This window comes from Nipponia nippon, unplaced genomic scaffold, assembly GCF_047370975.1.
Source record: "Nipponia nippon isolate SJK-2023a ecotype South Korea unplaced genomic scaffold, ASM4737097v1 scaffold_2, whole genome shotgun sequence".
NCBI lineage: Eukaryota > Metazoa > Chordata > Aves > Pelecaniformes > Threskiornithidae > Nipponia > Nipponia nippon.
In genome coordinates, this window is record NW_028262336.1 from 127,453,537 (window position 1) to 127,466,574 (window position 13,038).

General features: G+C 42.7%; 1 protein-coding gene across 3 annotated transcripts in view; it reads left to right on the plus strand.

The window, feature by feature from the left end:
- Positions 1-10,969, plus strand: part of RSF1 (remodeling and spacing factor 1) — a 68,860-nt gene extending 57,891 nt beyond the window's left edge. For 2 of the 3 annotated variants that reach the window (XM_087756642.1, XM_087756643.1), the window contains 2 exons: positions 1,031-1,222; positions 3,047-10,969. In XM_087756642.1, coding sequence (XP_087612768.1) covers positions 1,031-1,222; positions 3,047-3,621 — 767 coding nt within the window. In that variant the 3' untranslated portion in view covers positions 3,622-10,969. Of the gene's footprint in view, positions 1-1,030; positions 1,223-2,008; positions 2,149-3,046 lie in introns of all 3 variants that reach the window. The other variant, XR_015704606.1, reaches the window with a different exon arrangement.
- Positions 10,970-13,038: the final 2,069 nt, after the last annotated feature.

Here is a 13,038-nt window from a genome sequence, read left to right on the forward strand (position 1 = left end):
TTTCCTGGTGGACACACATCTGTGATAAAATCAGCCGATTCCAGTTTCATTCCTTAGTGTAGTCCTAACTCGGTGTTTCTCTGTTTTACCCCTGTTATTGTCCCTCAGGATCCTGCCGTTGTGAGCTAAGGAGATAAGATACCCTGCCAGTGCCTTTGTTTTCCGTCTCCAGAGATGGAGTTTCGTTCTGAAGGTGGTGGTTCTTGTTGACTTGCTCTGATTCTTTCTCTAATATTTTAGGAAGTAAAGAGGAGGCCACTTTGATCTGTGACTCATGTCACTCACTAACTTAGGAATAGTACGTGACGTGTGTAGAAATGTATCTTGGGATAATTGTTCCGGCACAGCCCAGTGAAAAAGCAGCTAAAGTTGATTCAAGGCTATTTTCAGCTGATGTTAAATAAATTTAATTCTTAAAGACACTAGCTGCAGTAGACTGGTGCAGGAAGAACTGTGAATGACGGTAAGTTTCTTCTATACAGTTTCTGTTTTAAGCAAACTTATGATCAAGTGAGACTGATTTTTGTTGTTAATTTAAATTCTATAACTCAGATCTTACCTGGAGTTTCATCAGTGGTTTCTCCTTAACCTGTTCTTAAAAGTGTTTGAGTAGAGTACAATTTATTTAAATTTTAAAAACAGAAAGGACTTTCCAGTGTCAGTGGTAATGTCCATCAACAACTCCGATTCAGTAAGGTTGTTTCAACTGCCGGGAATTGTAGGGGAGGCATCTTTGGCACCAGTAGAGATGAGGGAACAAAAACACTGGAAGGAAACCTGTTCTGGAGGAGTTTGAGGGAGACAGGAGAAAGGTTTGTAAGAAGTTTTTAAAGTCAAACAATTCTACGCTGGCGATGAATGGGGAAACTGATGCGTGAGCCTGGAACAGGTCAGGGTAAGGAGGCATGATGGCTGAGACTCCTCTGTACTGGAAGAGCGCATGATTTTAGTGGTGCTGGTCTAAAGCTTACCTAAATTGTGCAGTTTTGCGTTGATGGAATAATGCACGTCACCGTTTTCTTCCGTACAGAGAGTGGTGATTACACAGATTACAGTGACGACGATTACCTGGAAACTAGGAGGAGAAGATCAAGACGGAATCAGAAGAGACAAGTTAATTATAAGGAAGATTCAGAAAGTGATGGCTCACAGAAAAGCGTCCGATACGGGAAGGAGTTAAGAAGAGTTCATAAACGCAGGCTCTCCACTTCAGACAGTGAAGGTAAAATAAACAGTCCACTGTTTGCAGGAGCTGGTGTATGTCAGCATTAGCATGAAGAGAAAACCGTATGTAACTCAGAGATTTCGGAGAATCTTCTTTCTAGAGTTCCGTGATGTTTCTCAGAAACTGTTTCCCTCTGAAACAGCCCACTGGTACTTTATGATGCACTGTTACAGTCACTCCTCACTCGTCACTGTCCCTAATCCTGACTTCCAGGTTCGAATTTACCGTGTCTGGCACGGAGTGCTGGGATTTCAAAACGGGCACTAACGTAACTGTTCCACCACTTTTCTGTGAAGAGGTCACAAAGCTTCATCCCGCGAGTCTTTACAGATGCTCTTTTGTAAGAGAAAGGTTGTTACTTCTGGTGCCCTGATTGTATTTGTGCTGGTGGTTCAGCCTCGTTCAGTCTCCTGTTTGAAGGAGCTGTGAGAAGTACAGAGGAAGCCTGCTCTCAGTAATGGCAGTCACGAGTGACTGGTGTGCAATTTGATGTAAAATTAGCTTTTACGAAAGCAACCGCTGACTTTGGGTGCTTTGCATTCTGGGCGCCCCGCTTATGAGACCTTAGCTTCGGCTTTCAGAGATGCTGAGTTGCAATGGATGCCGGGCTTCCTCAGAAAATCAGCCGCGCTTGACAGGCCGAGCGCCTCTGATTTGTAGGTGAGTTTTGGGAATGCTGGCCTGAGTTTACAGAGTGGTAGAGGATCCTCTTAGACGAAGGGAAACAAGTATGTAATGCAAGCGTATAGCATCTTGAAAACTTCATCTTCTACTTCAATACAGTCTGTTCTCAGAAGGACGATGTATAGGCTCTCTGCCAAGAACCTGCTGTATGGTGGCTGAGCTTTTTGCTGCCCGCGCTTGTGACTTTAAACAGTGCCTGACTGACGGTGTCTTTTCTCCGTGAAATCCCGTTTCCTCAGGTATTTTTGGCGCTGGCTTTTTGCACATTAAAATCGGCACCATTTAGTACCAGTGCGGTACTCTCCCACAGTTCCTACAGTGTGTTATAGAATATGTAACAGCGTTACTGGGAATGTAATTATGTTGAAAATACAGGAACTCTGACAGAGTCTCTAGCAACTCGAACCTACGTTAAATAATACCCTTTAAAATGACAATTCACATGCATTTCTAATGGAAGTCACCAGGAGACGTCAAATGGCGTTTGCCGTTCGATTTTTTTCAGTCTCTGTCTTCTCTCACCTAAAGCCATCAAGGGTCAGTGTAAAGGCTGTCAGCACGTAGGCAATATTCCAGTTTGCCAGAAAAAGGCCTCCCATTAAAAGGCAGCAAACTTCAGGCGACATTTAGGCAGCGTTGATATGCTTTGGAAGAAGCTGTATACAGTTTGGGGGTGGCGGGGCTATAGTACAGTTGCGTGTGTGTGTGCATATATATATATCTATATCTATCTATATCTATCTGTCTTTTCATGATAGTGCAGCCATTATTTGGGCTTTCAGTTTCTAAGGGTGTGAAGCAGGTGCTGTGAGATTGGAGATACAGCTCTGCGTTATTCCTGGCATGCAGTTACCGCTTTTAGGGGGGGAACGCACCTGCCCCCAGAGCCTCTGGTACCTCAGACTGGAAACAGAAGATCCACAGATTTGTCTTTGCTACTTGAGGAGTTTATTTAAAAAGTAAAAAGAATGCGAGCGTTTTGACGTGGTTGGGGAGCCTGGGGAAGGAGAGGGAATTGTGTGTGGTGAGAGAGGGAGATGGCTTTTTCATGAGTGTGAAAGATGAAAAATAAACAAGTGTAATTGCTTTGGTTGCACTCAGATTTGCTAATGGCTTTAAGTCTGCTGCTTGTTCCAGAGAGCTACACATCGAAGAACTCTGAAGATGATGAATCCACGAAGGAGTCAAAGCGATTGATTCGAAAACGTCGGCGAAGTACAGACGACTACTCTGAGGAGGAAGGAGAGGATGAGGAAGACGAAGGGAGGCCTGTCCGCAAACGGCTGAATCGAATCGAAACAGACGACGAAGATAACTGCGAAAATGCTAACGACGACGCAGAAAACCCCGCTCCTGCAAATAAGCTGCCAGCACCGCAAGCTCCTCCAGACAATGCCAAGAAGCACTGCTACCGGATAGAAAGCGATGACGAAGATGACTTTGATAACGTAGGGAAAGTAGAGAGCCCTTTGGACTACAGCCTGGTGGACTTGCCTTCCACCAACGGACAGAGCCCAGGTAAAACCATTGAGAACTTGATTGGCAAGCCAAGCGAGAAGACCCAGGCCCCCAAGGACAGCACAGCCAGCGCCAGCCTGGCGCCCAACGGGACGGGGAGTGGGCAGGAAGCAGTAGGGCCGGAGGAAGATGAAGATGAACTTTTGAGAGTGACTGACCTTGTTGATTACGTCTGTAACAGTGAACAGTTATAAGACTTCCATTTTTGTGCTAATTTATTCCACGGTAGCTCATACCAGCGGGCCAGTTATTAAAAGGTGTTTTATTTTTCCTAGAAAATTCTCCACTACAGTATCACTTTTTAGAAGCAAGAATTTCACCAGTCCTGCAGTCTTTCTGTGAAGTGACCAGTTTTGAACTTTGAAGATGAATTGCTGTAAATTCCCTCTCTTTACCCCCCGCCCCTTCTCCTTCCAAGTCCATGGTCCTGGGTAATTTCACTCACAAAAACCTTATAACAACAAGAGATTTGTATATTTTTGACTTTATATTTCCTGAGTGCATACAAATTTGTGGAAATGGGTGGCCTAAGAAAGCATTCCAAATCGGTCAGGGCCCAAACCGGAACTGGGGTGGGTTTGGCTCAAGGGGTGGGAGGGTGGGGTGCAGAAGCACTTGTGCTTTAGCTTTTTCATATGAGATATATATTATATTTAAATGTTCACAACTTAGATTACAACTTAACAGACAGTTAAAAAAAAATTAATGTCTGTACTGTCGCATTTTGTGAGTTGTAGGTTAACATACCATAGCTCATTCTAGTAATCACCTTCATGGAAGCAGTTTGATTTTAATACTGGAGGCAACCAGAATTACTAGAGGCCAAGAAGGTACCATAAACAAGGACTCTACTATCCATTATGACTTGCAGACTTTCCTAATAAACATCCTTTAAAGTGTTTGTACAGTAAAGTGTACTGTAATGAAGTTTTTGACAGCCGAAACACGCTAGCCATGAATTTATAAAGCTATCTCGTGCATAGTTCATCAGACGGTCTTCGATGCACCGTGTCTAGTGGGAGGACGTACCGATGTGAAGTTAGTCTGTAAGTTGGATGGCATCTTGACGTGCTGCAGACTTTTACAGACAAAAGAACCCTGCGGTAGCTGCCCGGCCACTCGAGTTTCACCATCTGTTGGAGTATTCCGAGTGAAATACGTTTGCACAAACGGCATTGACCACAGAATGACAGTGCATCAGAGGATTGAGGGATTTTCAAATAAACCGTGACTGGTCCATTCATGTCCTTAATATCTACTTCAAATTGAAGTAAACAAATGGAACAGTTTTCCTTTTGGAGGTTTTCTGTTTGGGGGTTGTGTGTGTTTTTGTTTTGATTTTACTTATCTGCCTGGATGTATTAGCAGGTTTTGAATGTAGTGTTGGCCTTTGGCCAGTAGAATTTTCTTAAAATACATTTTAATAATTGTCATGTGACCAACTGATTTCAAGAAGGCAGTGTTTCTGAGAGAAAACGCTTGACTCCAAGACATCTCATCAACTTTTGAGTGGGCATGAAGTGATATGTGCTTTTATTCAAAGAGAAAAAAAAAAAAGAAGAAAACCCAACGCGGGGCACATAAAGAGCAGAGCTGAAATTTGTTTTGGGTAGCATTCAGTTTTCTCTTTACTCTGAATTAAGATGCAGGCTGTAGCATTTGTACGTGTTGGAGCACAGCAGACAGCTCAAACAGATCTGCCAAACATTGAAATCCAAAAAGGTCACATCTATTAATCCTTTTGCTCTGAGATTTGGATTTTTGACTGGTGTTTATGTCCATTGCCGGCAATGGATGCACCAAAACTGCTGCTGCCACCGAGGAGTGAGTTCTCCTTTCCTGCCCCACCTGATTCCCTTCCATTATATTGTATTTACTAGTCAGTCATTAAGCACTTCTGTTTTCTTGTAATAAAACCGGCATTAGGCCTTTATTAAATACCTCTCTAGAAAACCTAGATCCAAAAATTACCTACCTTCTGGCCTTGAAAGTCTTGGTTTTGTTTCCCCACCTCTTTCTCCACGAGTTCTGTCAGAACCACTCCGTGACTCATTTGGGTTCTAGCAGTGCGCACGTCCTGCTACAAAACTAGAATCGGCAGAGACGCAAAAAGATGGAACTCGCTCATTATCTGCTGTGCTAAGCAAGCTTGTAATTAAAAAAAAAAAAGAGAAATCACTCTCTCTCTAAATGAGAACTAATTCCATTAAAGATTAAATATTTTTCCACCTTACTGATGTTAACTATTAACAGTTTTCACGAGCAGATATTAAAGCAGGGTAGTGAAAAGCCACAGAAGTTTAGAATGAGTTCTTAAAAGCATATGTAGCATTATAAGCTACTGTAGTGTTTTTCTTTGCTGAGGCGATGCATAAATGTAGTGCTTCTACATTTCTAATATACTTGTGTTTTAAAACAAGCAAGAACATATGGCTTCCACTTTTCATTGTTAATAATTGCTGAGCGTTTTTAATACTTGCAGTGCAAACTGTCTGATTCACGTGCAGCAACACTGTGCAACCGACGGCTTCTCATCTGTTTTGGCAGTGCCATAATCTTTTTTTTGCTGCCTGATGGAGCCTTTTTTAGTATCTGATCAGTGCTGTAGCAAACATTTGTGCTTGTAGAGTCAACCCCAAATGTTAAATACTTAGTGGGCAAGTAATTGTGAATGTAGGAACATCCAAAAGAGTGACAATACCGCATGTACCACCCGGGGAAAAACTGAGCACTGAGTCAGGGAGTGATGTAAAAGCAGGAGAGACCAGGAAGCTGAATTGGAGCACTGAAGCTTGCATCGGGAGCGTCGCGTTTTGAAAGAATGACAAGTTGTTACCAAGTTTTACTTTCTGTAGGTCACTTCTCAAAAACAGCTTCTCAGTCCTCTACGAAGTCACCTTTGGTGCCTGAGACAGCTTCATCCCCCAGGATCCAGAGTTCCCCCTTAGACCAGTGGGAATCTCGTGCAACTAAAAACTGCAAAAAAAGCCCTAGAAAGTCTTAACACTTTCAAACTCGTATTTCTCTCGTTTCTAAGGCTTCCTGCTTGGTGGAAAATGTACAGTCTCCTATTTGGAAAGATGGCATTTTCTGACGTGAGGCCAGCTGACCGCCGCACAGGGTTCGTGCTGTTACAGTGTGTGTATGTGATTCCAGAGTGGAAACGTCCTCCTGGTGTCCTTACAGTCTTGTGCTCTTCCGTACTCATTGTGAGATCAGAAGTCAAATGTCTTTGAACAGTGATCTTCAGGTGTGGCTTTGGACTAACAGAAAGCTGAAACCATCTGAGAAACAGAGTGAAAACTGGCCAGGGATTTTTTTTTTAACGTAATGGATTTATAAGTACAAGAACAAGCAGCTATTGGCTGAACACACAAAGCATTTATTCAACAAACTCGTGTTTATTCCACGCAGGTTGTCACTAAAAGCTTTGTCTTTTCTATACTTTTTCAGAGTATGACTGGGAAGAAAGTGAATTGATTTCTAAGTGCAGTTTGAGTAGCATTGGTGAGGGGAAGAACCTATAAAGCGAGTGGAGGAGTGGACTTTTTTTGTGTCACCACGATAACTGATGGCTATTTGCTCGCGTGACTATCAGCGACACAAAGGGCACAGTAGGTCTGCTCCGTAATTAATGAACGTTAATCTAACCAGAAGGGTGGTAGAGTTAAGAACTCAGTTTCACCGCAGTTGCTGTCTTCTCGTTCTTGAGTCTTCTAAACCTGAGCGTAGTCTTGATTTTTAAATGGAAAATGACATCACCAAACTACCAAAAAACCCCTTAGTGTTGAAATCTTGTAGGAAGATGAGTGCTGAACAATCAACTCTTTGATAGTTTGCCTTTGTACGTGTTGAATTACATTATAAAATTACTGCATCTTCCTGAATTTTTTTTAATGAAAAGATTGCTCTGTTCTAGCAGCACTTGAGAGAAACAGAGATGCTTTTTTTCTAAATTGCTCATTTATGAACTACGTCACTTTCAATATTTCTGTGCATTAAAGTGTCTCGGTTACTCTTCATATAGCAAGAGCTAATGACTTAGCTGGACTTGTTTGCTCTCCACTTTTGTTTTCTGATTGCTGTGTCTGAACTCTTGGCGCGAGACCTTACTCAAAGAAGCTCAAGGGGAAAAAACTGTGTGTTCACAAAAGGAAAATTGTATGGTAGTGGTACGCTTGTTCTGGTTTGTCTTCACATATCATCTGAACTACGTCGGTATCCAGATGCTGCAACTGTTTAATGATTTTAATAGTTCATTGTCAGGGTGTCCATTTTATACCTCTGTTTTCAGGTGCTTCTAACTTGGTCTTCAGTGCTCTTCAATAGGAAGGCCTGGTCTAAACTTTCAAATAATTGTTTCAAATTACGTATTTTCACAAACGTCCTTTAGGAAAAGTAAACGAGGAATTTTTATGGCACCTGCTTTTTTAATTCACTTTGTACACGGTAATTTAAATAAATTGTGGCAGTAATGCTAGCCCCCAGAACTGGTCTGACAAAGAGATTTGTATCATCTAGCTCAAAATGGCAATATATAGGCCTTGAAAATTGGTTTTGGTACATGTGCAGTGACTACTATTCACAGGCTTGTAGTACGGATCTAGTGTGCCGCATGCACCCTAGATATATATTTACATTTGATGTATGCTTCCGATTCACTGGGTATATAAATTCCTTAAATATATAAATATATATAAAAAAGATCAAATATCTTCAATCAAAACAGTAACTTTCTGAAAAAAAATGTGTTGAATATGGTGGGGGAAACTCCAGCAATTCACGTGAAGGAGCACAATTCTGCAATTCCTTAAGTGTTTGAAAATTCTATAGAAGCCTTTAGGATATTGTCTGAAGTAAGGATTTGCAGGATCAAGCCCACGTTTCCTCACAGTCTTTTCTTCCTCCCCTTCCCTAACAGCTGGGGTAGGGACCATATCTCACTGGAAATGCTGGAAGGCAGAAAATAAAAAATCCAACAGAAACGATACTTTTTTTTTTTTTTTCCCCCAGTATATACTGATTTAAGAAAAATTCTATATGACTCGGTTTTGGTGCTTTACCGTTAAGTACCCGATCTGAGACCTAGCGGAGAGCTCTGGCTTCAGAAATATTTATCGATTGAAAATTATTTCTGAAGCTGGACACCCAGCAGTTGGGGTATCGAAGGTTACCAGTCACTTCTGAAAACGTGCATCACTTACCAAGCTCTTCTTTTAGATTAGGTGTAACTAACTGAGATAGTTCCCAACAGCAAAAACGTGTGCTTGGGAATTGATTATCCCAACGCTCCAGAGTAATTTAACTTATTTTGTATATTGCAAAAAGATGTATATTGCTTAGTATGACACTTAAAAAGATTGTGTACAGCTTCTGGGGGAGAGAATAGAACACTCTAAAGTAGATAAGAAGTTTTTATAATTGAATATGTGGTGTAAAGGCTCCAGATTTAACTGCAATTAAAAGGAAGTCCTACAACTTGGTTTTTTGACTATCATTTTGTAAATGCTGGCACCCCACACCTGACCTGAGGAGCAGGAGAGGGGACAATATAGCAGTTAGAGGGGAGACGTGCTTAATGAAGGCACGCGTGTCTGCGAATATATCTACTATTGCTGCGTATAACCCCAAAGGTTACTAACGAGAACCGAACGATAGAGCCGCTCTAGTCGTTCAGTTGGTTTACTTTGTGCACTTTGCAGCACTTTGTGTATAGTCAGTCTCACTGGTTCCCCAGGTGCAGACAGAGTCACTTTCTCCTGCTGTTGGAATGCTCTTTCAAATAACAGCAGGAGATGGGGAATGGATGGAGGGAAGCGGAACAGAAAAATGTGTATGCAAACCCACGCCATTTGCAAGACAGGTCTTGGACAGGCCTAAAAACTACTTCTGACTCGCCCTGTAAAGACTGTATTTCCAATGGAAGGTCTCCATTTAGGAGAGTCATCCCAATACCCTCCTTTTCTCATCCTGACCTTCAAAGTAGCAGGAAAAATCTACTTGAGGTCTCCTTCCTCGAGGGAATCGGTAACGTTCCATCGGCGCGATGTGGAGAAAATTAGGATCGGTCCATAGAGTATTACGACAATGTCTGCCTCTGGGGACGTCGGTCGGAGTCCGCACAGTTTGCTTTGTTGTTTGTTCCTCTTACTGTGTCCCATGCAACTAAACTTAGATTAGTCTGTCAGAACTTGACTTAAATGATTCTATGGGGATAAAGTCCTTCTACTAAAACATATGGTAGGCCTAGTTACCAGTGCACCATTTGTTAGTTAGAGCAGTTAAAAGTCCTTAATAGATACTAATCTGCTACTCAAGTTAGTGGTAGACAAGGAAATCAAATCATAAAGCTATAAGCCTTGTTTAGTTTTCCATTTCATACTCGTTATATGGACTCTAAAATCTTGTACAGTATCTTCTTCCTGTGCTATATTCATTGCAATGGTACTCCTCCCCCTAACGCGCATTACGGCGATCGGCTGGTAATGCCAACGTGGTTGCTAGTTCCTCCTACCTGTGTTTCGCAGCCCTCCGGCAGCAGCCAGGAGACGGTGTGCGACCGAGTCAAAAGCATAACGTCGCCGTCCTCAGTATGCACGACGGTTCTCGCGTAGGCACGGATCCTGTACGTTAGACAAACATCGGGTATGTTCATCGTGCCGGGTAGCCCAGAGCAGGTTACTTGCTAGCACAATGGTTATCCTCCAATATTCTGTGAGAATTAGATCAAACCTCCCAGATAGGTCTCTTAAAATTTGAGCTACGCTTACATGAAATACAGTTTTGGCTTACTCCTGTGTGCTGTTTATACGTTTGCAAAGAAACCTCGAGTTCCTTAAAAATGGTCTCATTGACAGTTGGCCTCATTTTTGTTTTCTTTCTCTAAAGAGTGAACTTGGTAAAGTTCCACAAGCTGAGCTCTTTATGTAGAGTTTAACCCTTGTGTTTCTGGAGTCCTGAACCTTGGTTTTTCAATCTCTCTTCAATCATGACTTGCTACGATATCGAAGGGAAAGGACTGAGGGGGACACACACCGTGTGTGTGGGAGGGGGGGAGATAACGTTGCAAAAACTGGAAGTGTTATTCTTGTTGCACATAAACTGGGTGGTGCTTTCACTGGCTTCCCCCCGCACCAGGAACATCACGTGCATGCAAAACATGATGCATTAGAAGTTTTTTAAATGGAAGTCATGGCGGCCTCAGTGCTCAAAGGGTTAACTGCAGTTTATTAACAGCTAATGTTTTTAGATTTGCAGTACACAACTGTTTAAATACTGTATTCCTTGTAAATGAAGTAAAAAAAAAAATAATGTTAAGGCTGGTGCCAATATTTTTGTTAATGAATCGTTCAGCGTTGTCTCTCACTACAGTCTGGTCAGAACTCTTTGTGTATAAGCTGGGCCTGAAGCCATTTTATAGCTTGTCGGCCTAATTGTGTAACTTTTCTTTCATAATGTTTTTGTTATAATATCTACTGTCATTTCTTTCATATAAATATGACATGTAAATTGTCATAATAAAAAAAAATTGAAATAACTCGATGTACAAAGTATAATGTGTATTGAAGAAACAAGTGCTTTTTAACGGTCATCACACGTGCGCACACAAGAGGGATTTCTTTTTTACTTTTAAAACAAGCAGAGTAACGGCTGCCGCGTATCGTTCCAGCCCGTGACGGTGTCACTGCCTGCCACGGGAATGGAGAACTCGTCATTTCTGTTGGTTTTGGTACGGCAGCTCAGCTGACCTGAGTTTTTCTTTCTTTCCCCAGCTCTGGCTGACAGTGGGTCAGCTGATGGTTTTATTTTTGCAGTTGTGATGATTTTCTGCCTGTCTTCCATCTTCTACATAATTTTTATATTTAATTTCCTAGAGATGTTGCAGTCACTTGACAAAAACCAGTAACTTGAACAGGCTTCAGCGCTTGCCTTATGCTACAACACCCATTTTGTTTGAGATTGGAGTTGTGTAATTGCTGAATCAGTGGTGAATCCTTACAGCTAGGGAGAAAATCTGCCTGGTTGTGACCAGTCTTTGTTTGCAAGGCTGAGATGTGTAAAACCACTCAATGGAAGCCTGCAGAGCAGCGCTGAAGATGTAGATGTTCTGACACGTGGCGATGGACATCGATGAGGTTTTAGGACTTTAACAGGGAAAAGTCAGGGAGAGAGAAGTGAGTTGAAGAAAAGGGCGATTTCTCTCCAGGTGAATCACTGAAGCCTGTCAATCTTTTTTTTTCTTTGAATGCGTCTGTGGTTATAGTCAAGCCACTGCATGTTCCTGTAGTGATGAGAAATTGCTGTGAAACCCCCCCTCCTGCTCCAAACGAAATGCCAATATTTAACATTTGCGTTTTTGACGTATTCCCGGTGTTTAGGTCTGAACTGGCCACCTTGCAGCAGGCAGTGCCCTGTACTCGGTGGAGAGAAACAGGCTCCCTCCGGTGGCGAGTCCGACCTCCTGTCCTAAGGTGACTTCATCACCCTGTGAAGGTACCTGCTTCTCCCCGCCGCCTCCACACACTGCCCTGGTTGACTAAATCGCTCTTGGGCATCCAGCGTTGAGGCGTCGGTGTGGGGGTGGACCGTAACTCACTTTTTAAAGCTCTCACAGCTGAGAAAAGAGCTTTCAAATAGCGCCGTTCTGTCTCGTTCGTGAACTTACAGGAAATCTGTCCACCCACTCTGAACTTCTGTTAGGTTCCAGACTCAGCGCTGGGGTACGAAGTACCTGGATCTTGTAAACGAGGAAGATGCGGATTTCTCCTCCTACCTAAAGCCGCGGCTTCAAAACCAACTTCCCAGAGCCTGGGCTTAAACCCCCCTTTTTCCTGTCCTCTTTTGGAAGAGCGGTACGTGACACAAGAAAGACTCACACTTGTGCGCAGGAGGAGAAACGAACTCTGTATTGCTCCACTGCAGTGGCTTAATTCAGCTTCAATCATTCAGAAATTTTAATTCAAAACAATCGAAAGGAGTTGTTGTGTGACTTCCAGTTAACTACAGAGGTGGTGAGGGGTCTCCAGGGCAGATACGGACAGCCATGTTAGGCAGCAGGGGATGGACGTGAGCAGGAATATTGATGTAGAACTGCCAAGTGCGGTGAACGGTGTTTCCATATATTTGCATCTCTTCCCGCCAGCTGCTGCAGTCTGGTCTGCATTCACGGGTGAATCACAGATTTTTCTTTCCAGATGAGCACTTCTCTTGGCGTGGCAAACTTGAAGATGGTTGAGAAACTTCCTTTTCCTCATCTCCTGTTGCCTCTGTCAGTTTTTCCGAGCTATTCCAGCGGTGTTTGAGTATCACTTCATTGTGGAAGTTGCTTTGGTCAAGGTGGTTATTTGTATAAATAAGAATTATTTGCACAATTAGAATCCAAAATGGGTAGGCGTGGCTGAGGAGCTTTCTGAAGCCTTTTAGAAAGCTCAGCCGAAAAGAGCCACGTTATGTTCTTGTTCCCCGTGGTTTCTTCACGTTTTCTTTTTCTGGAATGTGCTGCTTTGGCTTTTTGCTATCCAAGACCGTAACTAGGGAAGTCCAGAGAAGGGAAAGATGGAGACCTAATTCTGTTAATAATCGGTTCATGTTTGTGAGAACCTGGGGTTGCA